The 14,139-nt window shown below is 30.2% G+C and overlaps 1 protein-coding gene across 1 annotated transcript in view; it reads left to right on the top strand.

Moving 5' to 3' along the window:
• The first annotated feature begins 3,003 nt into the window (after window positions 1–3,003).
• The window catches only part of LOC114329465 (uncharacterized), an 83,230-nt gene continuing 72,094 nt past the window's right edge, over window positions 3,004–14,139 (top strand). The window contains exon 1 of the mRNA XM_028278581.2: window positions 3,004–3,299. Within this exon, the coding sequence (XP_028134382.1) occupies window positions 3,217–3,299 (83 nt within the window). The 5' untranslated portion in view covers window positions 3,004–3,216. The remainder of the gene's footprint in view (window positions 3,300–14,139) is intronic.

Genomic DNA, 14,139 nt, shown 5'->3' on the forward strand with positions numbered 1-14,139 from the left:
TATTCGCAAAAAACCGTCCTGAGAGGTGACATTTTTTCAATGAAAATGGGAAATTTTCCACCACGAATAGCTCAAAAAGTATTAAGTTTTGAAAAAAAAATTATAGAACAGTTTTTGCTTAGAATTAGGTTCTCTAGCAATTTCCGTGGTTATTTTGACCAAAAAATTTTCCGACCCCGAGAAGAAGTGGGACCCACCCCCAAGATAAAAGCGCACATCGGTATAGGGTAGACTTTGAGTTAGCAGATAAGTAGAGGCTATTCCCAAAATTTCATTAAAATTTATGCAGTAGGATAGAATTCGGAGGTAATATCCTGTTGTTCCTCTCACTGACCGGCGTAATATGAAAACATTCAATAAAATAATTGCTATTTAAAATGAGCATTTCTTATTTAAAAAATATTCGTAACTGAAAACGTTCTTGCCAATTAAACCAGAAAGTAAGCATATATTCAATTGTTATTAAAGCAATTAATATTAAAATAAACATTCTATTGGTCGTAGACAATATTTTTTTTGACTTGAGCTATAAGAATCAATAAGTGCAAAATGTTTGTAATGTATAGGAAGCATTGTAGCTTAATTATTTTATAAGGCAAAAGTCGACTAAAAGAAGATAATCCGTTTAGAATTAGATTTTTATCTTAAAAAAATTTCTGGCACTGCAAAATATATCAACATTTAAGAATATTTATAAACAATTAAACGTATTTCAAGAAGCAACTAACTTATCGGGTCTTACGAAGTCTCATTTGATTTGTAATTAAAATAAGGTATAATATAATTTTTTTTGCATAAAAAATGATTTTTACAAATGTTATTTAAAAATTAAAAACGGCGAAAAATTTACATTTTTGGACATTAAATTGTTAAACTTGCACAAACAAACTTTGCTCAAATTTAATTTAGCACAGTTCATAGCTTTTTATGTACCTATTATAACAGTGTGCTCATTTTTTTCCTAAAATAATAATTGAATACATAGTACGTTCTTTAAAAGGTAATATTGCAAAACCTCTAAATTTTAAAGAACCGCTTGGATTGACATGAAATTTGCCATACACATAGCTAACAAGTCAAAGAAAAAAAGTGATATTGTGCCGATGTGTGCTTTTGCCCTAGGGGTGAGTTTCATCCCCCTTTTAGGGGTGAAAAATATAGGTTCCAAATAAGTCCGGAAATGGATAAAATAACTAATTCTAAGCAACTTTTGTTCTATAAAGTTTTTTCACCAAGTTAATACTTTTCGAGTTATTGGCGAGTGAATATATTCATTTTTTTACAAAATAACCACGTTTTCAGACGGTTTTTCGCAAATGACTCAAAAAGTAAGTATTTAGTCGAAAAAAATTCTTATCAAAAATATAGCACGTAAAAAAGTGAAAAACATGGTGTATATATTAGGTCACTATACCTAGTAGAAGCAGAGTTGTAGCTAATGAAAAATAGGTTCATATTCGTCAAATTCCAAATCGAATATTTTAACCTGCCATAACCAAAAAATGAAGCACTTTTTTGGGCAAAACTCATTTTAACTTTTTTAAAGTGTATAAAAAATGACTATTTTTGTTTTTAAAAAAAAATTTTATCATCAAAAAGTTTCATCGGTTTAAAGTCCTTATTTTTGAAAGATATCTAGTAAAAAGGGCTTGAACGAGTCACTTATCACGGTTTTATGTAAATTTAGAAATACCGAATCTTAACCAATTTTCGTCTTAGAGAAAAACAAAAAATACAAAGTATTCAAAAAAGCAAAGCCGACTTTTTTATTGTATAAAATTTTTGGTATCTCTAACAATTTTTAAGTTATTTCGAAAAAAAGCAATTTTTCAAAACTAAAATTTTTTAAAATTTTACTTTAAAACTAAATTTTTTCAAAAATAAGCACTTTGAATCGATGAAACTTACAGATCATATAAACACAACATAAGTAAAGTGACTTGTAAAGCGGTAACGATTAATTTCATTTAAGTTGCTAATTGGGGGGTGATCTTCCTGATTTTTTTTTTGCCAAAAAAAAAGGGCCAACTTTATTTTAAGCGTAACTTGGTTACATTTGATACTAAATTTTTTTTTATAAAAACAGAAGTAGAGCTTTTTTTAAACACTTTAAAAAAGTTGTATTGTGTTTTCCCCAAGAATGCTTCCTTATTTGGATATTTCACATTAAATTATTCTATTTGGAATTTTTCGAATATGAACCTATTTTTCATTAGCTCTGCTTTTGCTAGGTATAGAGACCTAGTATATACACCGTCTTTTTCACTTTTTTATAGGATATAGTTTTGGTAAGAATATTTTTTTCGACAAAATGCCTACGTTTTGAATTATTTGCGAAAAACCGTCTAAAAACGTAGTTATTTTGTCGAAAAATGAACATATTCACTTGCAAATATAGAACAAAAGTTGCTTAAAATTAGTCAGTTTATCCATTTCGGGACTTATCTTGGACATATATTTTTTCACCCCCGAGATGGGGTGAAACTCACCCCTAGGGCAAAAGCACACATCAGCACCATATCACTTTTTTTCTTTGACATGTTAGCTATGTGTATGCCAAATTCCATGTCAATCCTAGCGGTTCTTTAAAATTTACAGCAAAAACCGTGAAAGAATGTACTAACAGTAAAAATAAAAATAATCAAAATACACCGTTTTTTGCACCTTAAAAATGCCATAAAAAAATATAGTCAACAATTATTTCGAGTTTTGTCTATTCAAAATTATCCATTTTTGTCTCTACAGCTTGAATTAACAGGATTAGGTAATGACCAAATACACAATATAAAACGTGAAATATTCCAATTTGTACCAAAGATAATGTAGGATGACGCAAAAAACTAAAACTTTTTCATCATTTTTGACTTTTCCCGAGTTAATTCTGTAACCGAATCAGTGATTTCATAAGCCCGTCCCACACTCTCGTTTCAAGCAATCTCCTAATCCACCGCACTACATCCAACCAGCCTACCGCTCTGTACTCAGAGTGTGCGCTGCCCCATATCTCCGTTCATATAAAATAAGAAAGCGCGGGCCAGTTTCATCATTCAAAAAAGCTGCCAGTGAGAAAGTGTTAATCTGTATCAAAAGTTATCAGTGAGAGCGAGCGAGTTTTGTCTTTATTTTTGAGAGTGGCGTTGATTGGCGATAGAGAATTTATTTTTTGCGCCTGTAATTTTTTTTTAATTACAATATTTTGATTTTTTTATTTACGATATGAAGTCAGTGGTAGCCGTTTGTGCCGTGCTGGTGGTCATGGTTTTTGGTTTCAACCACGTGGTGGCTAGACCTAACAACAGGTAAGTCGAGTATTTGATTACATTTATAAATAACAATTTATTGTTGAAAGGTGAAAACTTTATTTTGCTTTAAAATTTACAAAATGTTCTATCAAATAAATAAGTTTATGGAAAAGGCAGTTTAAAGTAAGTTTATATTTTTCTATTCGATATAGTGGTAGTAGAATTTTTTCTGCTTTTACGTATTTTAAGTTACAGTTATATACAGTTTTTATGCCCTACTGTGCAATTTTTAAAGGTTTTTGCAAATTTTGGACAATATTTGTCAATATATTTCGTTGATTTAAAAAAGAAATTATTATGTTGTTTTGAAGCTACTTCCTTATTACATTTTTATAACTAACTATTTTCAATGGGAAATAAGCCACAATTTTACCAAAAAAATGATTTTATTAACGTTTCGACGCCCAAGTCGGGTGTTGTTGCCAAAATAAAAATAATACTAAATTAAACTAGAATGTTGTTGCTTGGTAAAAAATTCTTCTAATAATTTATTTAATCTGACTCATTTATATCGGCAATTCAGACATTTATTATACATTTTAAAGTAGAAGATTTTAGAATGATATTGCCAATATTGATGAGTTGCGTTCCTGGGACGACTTTACTAAAAGATAGTGACATTTGATTAAATATAAGATAACTTTGTTAAAAGGAATTATATCTAAGAGCTCATTTTATTACATACGCATTATTTTAGAGACTACCTAATCATTTAGTTAATCATAATTTTTGATAAATACTCTGAAATTTTGAACTAATGTGTCCAATTCAGTGTTATTTATTTCACATGTCATTTGAATATATTTTTTTCTTATTTAATGATTCGTGTATTATTTCACCAAGTAGGTACATATATTATATAGACCTGGATCTCGCATACCAAAAAAAGTTTATTAATAGCAAGCTGAAAATTTGTTAATAGCTAAACGGTGTCTAGTCGGACAAACATTGATCTACAGGAACACTGGAACAGGGGAAGTTTTAATTGTGGAACAGGTTACAGATTTCGAACGTCAAACTACGAAAAGGTCGGAAAAAGGTATTGTGTCGGACAGAACTTCGAATTGATCTGTTATTTTTCATTAAACTCTTATGCAAGAATCAGATTGCTATTAGGGTCGGTAGACTAAAGCACATAAGTCAAAAACTATAGATTTTCAGAAATCGAATAAAACTGTATTAAAAAATAATTCAATATTTCTTAAAAACATTTGTTGCATTTATGAGAGTGAGTATAAGATATTTACTAGTAGCTAAGTATGACTATAAAAAAGTATGGAAAATTATTTTTCCTGACTTATGTTAAAAAGAACAAAAGCATGTATGACTTATGTCTAAGAGCACAACTAGGTATTTTAGTTTGTTACAACACAATATTTTCTTCCATCAATCCATATTAGCTACATTTTCCTTACTAGACAAATCTATATAAAATTTATGGAAAAAATTAATTTGGTATTAATGTTAGTAGAGAAACTAAGTCATCTTTTTTTCTTTTGGTATAGGTAAAGGCAATAGTGATACAATTGGAATGTTACTAGGTAAAGGGTGGGTGCAGCCCAAAATATCAACTATCATCAATACGCCTAACTTCACGCTCAACTTTGATGTATCCAAAAAGCATAGGCACCAAGTTGGATAAGACCTATCATATTCACAGCAACTCGGATACATAATATATTGCGCGTGAAGTTCAGCGAGTTGATGACATTTGGGATTTTGGGGGTCACCCATAAAGGATGCCCTCCGTCTTAAATGTATCTTGTGAAATTCTGATTCCATTTGTACGGTGTTTTTGTAGGATACCATTCCAAATTTCGTATCATAGAGGAGCCACCTTTTATCCAACCATTTAATCTGCTTCCCATCTACATCTTTGTTTCTTAATACCAAAGTCAAAAGTCCAAAAATTCAGTATTTCCACAACTTGAAATTTGTTACTGCTGGCATAATAAGTTGACTCCAGTCATGAGGACAGTATATTTGGATTTCTGTTTACTTTTTCTTCTTTTCTATTATCCCATGAACTGTTCAACTTCTAAATGGCTATGTCCGGGAACCCTAAATTGATAGTCGATTCTCTCTAACTGTAAGTTAAAGCCCACGTAAACATAGAACCCACGTGAGAATTTCTATTCTGACCTCCACCACAGGTATTAGAGTCAAATATTACACTTCTTGTGTTATTAGGTAGGTTTGTTTGAAGATGTTTAAAGAGACAAGCTGCAATCTGATTCGCTCCTCTAGCAGAAGTAGATTCATACCACACATATCATACAGCTTTTCCGGTCTTATTGTCATGTATGGTCAAATTGAACGTCCACAACTGACGTCTATAAAAAGCTACCTAAGAAGTCAATGATGGAGTCGGTAAATACTGTTGTAAATCACATGTATACACTAGTACGGTACTATCATTTTGATACATCTGTGTGTCGTTTTTTTTTTAGATTCGTAAGCTTGATCTGCTGTCATTTTATGATGATCATGTTGCGAAGTTATTTCAGTTTTGGTTTGCTCATCTTGACAAAGTTGAATTTGTATTTTAAGCTTATCACGCATCAACGCGGGGTTTTTGAAACACTATCCTAATTTGTTAAATTCTTGGCTGTAAGTTTTTATTGAAGGGGGTTTGATAGACAAATAGTTGATATATTTTGGTAATTGTTAGGAGGGAAGGCAAATACTTCTTTGATGTATTCTTTTGTGACTTTCTCACGACGGAAGAAACAAAATATGGTTTTTTATTTCCTTCCTTTTGTCATCGGATATTTTATTTTTAGGTGCAATATTCCACGCATATCATTAAATTTTTGTACCACCTACTGAAGACTGTTTCTTCGTTGCCACCCCCTACAAATAGGCCAACGCAGTCTATCTATTACAATAAAATATGTATACGTCATCATATGAAATTTCTGTTTTTCAGGGTCTATTTCGCGTTGTCTTTGACAAGCTTTTTCTTCAATCTCTATCAATGATGACATGTAAGCAGACTTTTTTTTTAATATGTACCCATTAGCCAATATTCATTGAATATCGCTTCTATTTTAGCCACGTTATAAGTATGTACCTAAAGTTAAATATCTCTATATCCTTACACAAGTAAGACCACAACGTCAAGTACTTGAGGTACCTGGCAACTTAAGTCATACTTATAAATCAGCAAAACTGAATATATCAGTTTTACTTTTTCACATAAGTCAACTTATGTTCTTTATAACGTCTAAAGATTTATAGGAATTGAAAAGTTGAAAAAGTACGCTACTTAAAAATCAATGTGAAATAAACGTACCTATATGAGTTATTTGCTTGAGTCAGACGGTGGGGAAAAAATATATGGACATGTGCATGTACAAAAAGAAAAATCGGATTTTTTGACTTATGTGCTTTAGTCTGCCGGCCCTAGTTATTACCACCATAATTCCTATCATTTGATAACATATTATTCTACGTGTAGAATTTATTAGAATATGCAATATATTTGTCGAACACACATTTTTTTATATAATATACAGTCGGAAAAATGAAAGAATACCCATGAACGATTACATCAATCACATGTTTTGTATTTGCTGATTTTTTTCCATAAATAACAAACGAGGGAGTTAGATTATTAATATTGAGTAATACGTGATTGATGTGATCGTTCATGGGTATTCTTTAATCTTTCCGACTGTATATAAAGTTTGCTATTGAATAAAGTTCAACACAACCTGCTAGTTTTCACAATCCTAAACTTGTCAGGATGACAAATTCCACAATTAAAATCACGTTTCACAATAATTAAAACTTCCCCTGTTCCAGTGTTCCCATACATCAAAATTTATCCGACCAGAAACCGTTAATCTATTAACAAATTTTTAGCTTTTTAGTAATAAACTTTTTTTTGTACGCGGGATACAGGCCTAAGATGATAACTTTGTTAACGAGATTTTCTTAAATCAGTTCAAATATAGTATGAGCACATGTTCGTAAGTTTATGTTATATAAACATGCAATTGCTTCCGTAATTACTAATCGTTTAAGTTTGACTCTTTGATCCTTTGATTTTATAATAAATTATTAGTTACGTATTGATAGAGATATATATTATATACATTACAGTTCAAGTTGATTCTGTTAGAGTTAACTATTCCTAGTTCGAGTCAACTCCAACTAAAACGAGCAGTAAAAGTTGATTTGAAAAATTTAATTCAACTTTTACCAGTTTGAGTTGACTATTCCTGAATCGATTCAGTAAATGTTGATTATACGAGTATAATCTCACATGATTTTTTGGTGACAGTGAATCTCTTTGTTTTGACCGTTTCAACTACTTTTCATGATTTAAACATGTTGGCCAGGAAATGAAGCTGAAAAAATAGCAAAAGCTCGCAATTTTTTCGTCCAGCATCGATTTGTACAAAAAATATAAGATTAGGCTTATTTTACCCTCTAGTTCATTTTCTATATTGAGCTGTTGTACGCTTTTGGTTTTTTAAGGGTGATAACTACCCCAATTTTAAAAAAATTATAAAATAACATTTTAAACTTTAATATGGTTGACATTTGGTTTTTATTAGTTAAATAATGATTATTTATGCTTTAGGATATATCATATTTCAACTTTTAAAACCACCCTTGTTGGAGCTATATATAAAAAGTTTATTTATCCTAAAAAAATGATTTCGGCTTGCACCAATTTGCATAAAAATTTGGGATTAGGATCATCTCACCATGTACTTTATATTCTACAGGGTGTAACAAAATGCAGGTCATAAATTAAACCACATATTTTGGGACCAAAAATAGTTCGAACGAACCTAACTTACTTTAGTACAAATATGTACATAAAAAAAGTTAAAGCCCTTTGAAATTACAAAATCAAAATCGATTTTTTCGAATATATCAAAAACTCTTAGATATTTTTTATTGAAAATAGACATGTGGCATTCTTATGGCAGGAGTATATTAAATAAAAATTATAGTGACATTTGTGCAACCCTTAAAAAATTTAAGGGGGTTTTGTTCCCTTAAACCCTCCCAAACTTTTGTGTACTTTCCAATTAAATTATTATTGTGATACCATTAGTTAAATTAAATATTTTTAAAACTTTTTTGGCTCTTGGTATTTTTTCGATAAGGCAGTTTTTATCGAGTTGCGGCTACTTTTTTAATATGTTTATATAAAGATTTTATGGGGGGTGTTGTTTTTAAACCCCCCAAATAGTTGTGTCCGTTCCAATTAAACTATTACTGCGATACTATTAGTTAAACACAGTGTTTTTAAAACTTTTTTGCTTCTTTGTATTTTTTCGACAAGGCACCTTTTATCGAGATGTGGCTTCTTTTTTAATATGGTTCAAAATATACCTAAAAATGTAAACCTTAAATAAATTTTCCTATTATTACTGTCTCCATAATCGTACTTAACCATATACAGTGCTAGTCAAAAGTCCGTACCCCCCCTCTGATCTTTTGAACGGTTATACCTATAATAGTGAAATTTGGAGGGAGGAAATAAACGGATGTAAGCTTCTTAACTAGTCATGACAGGTGACGTAATAGTGACAGATGACGTTACAGAGCCACTGTGACCGATAATTTTAAATGGGACCTTATGGCAAGTGATACCTTGTTTGAGAGGTATTCAAAATACCTATTCAGTCATACTAATTTTTTTGAGTTTAAGTTGATTTTGATTTTGGTGAATAAATTAAATAAACATAATATTGTAGTTTCGCATTTAATTAATAAAAATTCAAATGTCCGCCTATGGTTTTTTTGTCAAAAAAGTTGATGTTTTTGAATTCTCTAGTAGTTTTTACGACCACATCAACCTTTTTGACAAGTAATCATAGGCGGAATTTAGAATTTTTATTAATTAAATGCGAAACTACAATTTTATATTATTTCATTTATTCATCAAAATTAGCTTAAACTCAAACAAAATTAGTATGTCTGAATAGGTATTTTCAATACATTTCAAATGATGTGTCACTTGTCATAAGGTCCCATTTAAAATTATCTGTCACAGTGGCGCTGTAAAGTCATCTGTCACTATTACGTCACCTGTCATAACTAGTTAAGAAGCTTAGGTTATTATAGGTATAATCGTTCAAAGGATACGAGGGGAGGTACGGACTTTTGACTAGCACTGTATATACAAATATGTGGTGGATTTGACAAATATTCAACATATCTCGATAAAAACTGACTTTTCGAAAAAGTACTGAGGCAAGAAAGTTTTTCAAATAGTGTGTTTAACTAATGGTACTACAATAATAATTAAATTGGAACGTACACAAAAGTTTGGGGGGTTTAAAGGAACAAAACCCCAATAAAATTTTTACGGGGTGTCTACATTTTACTATAATTTTTTCTTAAGATACTAATGCCATAAAAATGCCACATGTCCATTTTTAATAAAAAAGCTGTAATAGTTTTCGATATATTCGAAAAAATCGATTTTCATTTTGTAACTTCAAAGGGCTGTAACTTTTTTTATGTGCAAATTTGTACTAAGGTAAGTTAGGTTCAATCGAACTATTTGGGTCCCAGAATATGTGATTAAATTGATGACCTGTATTTTCGTTACACCCTGTATATCTTGCTCAAGGGCGTTTATTATTTTTAGGGGTGTAAAATACCCCTTATGTTCAAGAATTATATATACACATTGTAAATCTTAATATGGGCATTAAAGTATAATTCAGTTTGCAAAATGGGAAAAATGCAAAGTTTTCCCGTTATTTGGCATTGAATATTTCAAATTATACATTTGTCGAAAAAGCTAACTTTTAACATGCCATATCTCACTTTGTATTGGTTGCAGAAAAATTATAAAAAAGGATTTTGTTTGCGTTTTTAAAAGATAAAATTTTTAAAGCTACAGTTTTTTGATTAAATGTATATTTTTTGAGTTATTCTTACCCTCTAAAAGAGTCGAGCTCCTCGTCGAAAAACTGTTACCTTCAACCGCGAATAACTCGAAAAATATTAGTTTTACGAAAAAAACGTAAAGAGCATTTTTTTCTTAGAATTGCATTTTTTATCGATTATCATGGTCAAAATATAATGAAAAATTTCCGCCCCCGAGATAGGGTGGCAACCACCCCTAAACTTTTAGCGTACAGCGGCATGATATAGAAACTGATACTTGGGCTACTCCCTACCTTCTGTGAAAATTTCAAGTAACTCCATGCTGGACGAAAAAATTCCAAAATGCTTCACTTCTTGCCTTAATATCCAATAACATTATGTATTTAATTTCTAGAATCGGTTGTTTGTGTGAATCAAATTTTACTAAATGGCATTGTAGGCCGGGGTAATAAGACAAAAATATACCCTGTTCGTGACACTCGAGCAGCCAGGGTACTGAATCGTTTTTTCGACAAGTAATACCTATAGGAACAAATTGTAACTATTTCCTGCGTAGGATCTGGCGGCCATTTTTATTTATAAACAATTAACTGTCAAAAAATGGCATTTTTCCGTTTTTTTCAAATCAATGGAAAACAGTGAAACTTATGATTTTTTTAGTACAAATATCTTTGAGATTATGGAAAAAGCTTTAAAATGACATATTACAAAGTTTGATATACTCATTTATTGTTAATATAATTGCGAAAAAAGGTCGGAGTTGCAAAAAAAATTATTTTCGCAATAACTGCTGTAAAAATTAGTGTACAGGTTTGAAATTTTTGTCAAATGAGGGTTCTTTGGTGCTTAATATGTGATAAAAATTTCAAAGCGATTCATTCAATTGTTTAAATTTTATTCGAATTGTTTATCTCAGTGAGCATTTTTTTTGCACTAACATAAGTCAGAAAAAAATGACGTTAGAACCATTCCACAGATGTCAGATGGAAGAGCATGAACTATATTTTTAACTTGGTTTAAAAAAAGCGAATAAAAAATGCATTTATTAGTAATAAATAATTGTGCAAAAGTATCGTAAATCTTTCCTTATAAACTTTTTGAATAACTTTTTCAAAAAAAAATAACTTTTTTACCCTGTTTTAAGTGCACAACTACCAAGTAATGTTATTTATATCATAATTGATAAAAAATTGTAATAAATATATATAATTTCTTATATAACAAAATAAAAAGTTTATAAGGAAAGATTTACGATACTTTTGCATAATTATTTATTACTAATAAATGCATTTTTTATTCGCTTTTTTTAAACCAAGTTGAAAATATAGCTCATGCTCTTTCATTTGACACCTGTGGAATGGTTCTAACGTCATTTTTTTCTGACTTATGTTATTGTAAAAAAAATGCTCTCCGGGATAAACAATTTGAATAAAATTTAAACAATTGAATGAATCGCTTTGAAATTTTTATCACATATTAAGCACCAAAGAACCCTTATATGATAAAAATTTCAAAGCTGTACACTAATTTTTACAATAGATATTGTGAAATTAATTTTTTTTGCAATTCCGACCTTTTTTCGCAATTATATTAACAATAAATGAGTATATCAAACTTTGTAATACGTCATTTTAAAGCTTTTTCCATAATCTCAAAGATATTTGTACTAAAAAAACCATAACTTTTACTGTTTTCCATTGATTTGAAAAAAAAGGGAAAAATGCCATTTTTTGACACTTAATTGTTTATAAATAAAAATGGCCGCCAGATCCTACGCAGGAAATAGTTACAATTTGCTCTTATAGGTATTACCTGTCGAAAAAACGGTTCAGTACCCTGGCTGCTCGAGTGTCATGGAAAAAACCTTATTACCCTGGACTATTGGGAAGAGTATACTTTTCCTAGTTGGAGTCTACTTTTACTAGTAAATGTTGAATATAAATCTTCATTTTATATTTATAATCAACTTTTACTGAAACCAGATGTTTGAGTTGACTCGAGCAAGGAACAGTCAACTCCAACTGGATAATCAACTTGAACTGTAACATATACATGCAATTTACTCTTTTTTTTTTGGGAATAAACCACAATTTTACTTTAATATTATGTTTGTTTGATGTTTCCATTTCCACTTCGGAAATCGTTATCAAAACACAAAACATTACTAAATTAAACCAGTTTTGTTTTTGTTTCTTGGTAAAAAAATTGTCTAATAATTTAATTTTATCTAAACCATTCAGAGTGGCAATTCAAGTATAATGTTTTATAATATTTTAAAGTAGATGATTTTAAAATTATATTGCCAATATTTATGAGATGCGTTCCTGAGACAATTTTATTTCAAGATAGTTCATTCGATTACATGAAATCAACTTTAACTCATGAAAATCCGTCACAAAAATCCTAGCATTTGATTTATTTTTAAAACGAACTATAACATGCAATTATGGCAGTAACACTCTACTGTCAGTGATTCCATAGTAAAACATGAGGAAAGCAACTCATAAATTTGGCAAGTCATCTACTTTTAAATATTTATAATATTATCTCTGAATTGTCATTATGGATGAGTTATATAAAATTAAATTATTAGAAGAATTTTTTAGAATGGAACAAAAACAAAGTTTGTTTAATTTATTAACAATTTCCGAAGTGGAAATCTAAACGTCAAATAAACTTACTTCTTCTTCTTCTTATTTTTCTTCTTCTTCTTCTTTTTCTTCTTCTACTTATTATCATATTATTATATTAATATTATCTCTGAATTGTCATTATGGATGAGTTATATAAAATTAAATTATTAGAAGAATTTTTTAGAATGGAACAAAAACAAAGTTTGTTTAATTTATTAACAATTTCCGAAGTGGAAATCTAAACGTCAAATAAACTTACTTCTTCTTCTTCTTATTTTTCTTCTTCTTCTTCTTTTTCTTCTTCTACTTCTTCTTCTTTTTATATAGACATTACTCTGTCTGTTTTTCAATGTGCCTCCAGTAAGTTGTCATTCCATCTTTTTCGTGGTCTTCCCACTGATCGTCTTCCTATTGGGGAACCGTCTCTCGCCGTCCTTACTACTCTATTTGTTGTCATTCGGCTTATGTGGTCGTTCCATTCTACTCTTCTCCTTTTCACCCAGTTATTAATGTTGCCCACCTTGCATCTCCTTCGTATATCTGCACTTCTAGCTCTATCCCACATCGTCTTACCATCGATTTTTCGCAATGTTTTCATCTCTGCTGTTTCTAGCATTCTTTTTGTCTTTTCTGTATCAGGTCGTGTTTCTGCCGCGTATGTCGTTATTGGTCTGACGACTGTTTTGTAAATTCTGCCTTTCACTTCTTTTCCGATGTTTTTATTTCTCCATATTGTTTCATTCAGGCAACCTGCGGCTCTGTTTGCTTTATTCACCTGATCTTCCACTTCTGTTTCGAGCTTTCCTTAGCTGCATAGTGTGATTCCTAGATATTTAAACTCCATTATTTTAAATAAACTTAGTTTTAAAGTAAAATTATGGCTTATTATCAACAAAAATAGTAAAATCCAATTATATAGACTGTTTTTTTATTTCAATTTGTTACTGAAATATTAGGAAATGGTATATTCACAAAAAAACATGAAGAAAATTGCCAACGAAATTCACAAAAATGAAGTTATCGTGATAAATCAGTAGATTTTTCTGGCATCTCCATTGTGCAGCCTTATCATATCCACATGCCTTGAAAAATGTATTTTAGTATTACTTAAGAAATAAAAATCTTCCCTTGTAAATGGTATATAATTTATTTAAAAATTGTTTCTAAAAAACATTTAAGTTGGACTCAAAGTAGGTAAATCACAAGTACATCACAAACAAACATATTCGGACTAATCATTCCATTATCAGGTAGACTCCAGATGAAAAGCTGGTGAAACTAGCTACTGAGTTTATTCGAATGACCTTACAAATATAAGATTCTAGCCATCTAGGCTACAT

Source organism: Diabrotica virgifera, chromosome 3, assembly GCF_917563875.1.
Source record: "Diabrotica virgifera virgifera chromosome 3, PGI_DIABVI_V3a".
Taxonomy (NCBI): domain Eukaryota; kingdom Metazoa; phylum Arthropoda; class Insecta; order Coleoptera; family Chrysomelidae; genus Diabrotica; species Diabrotica virgifera.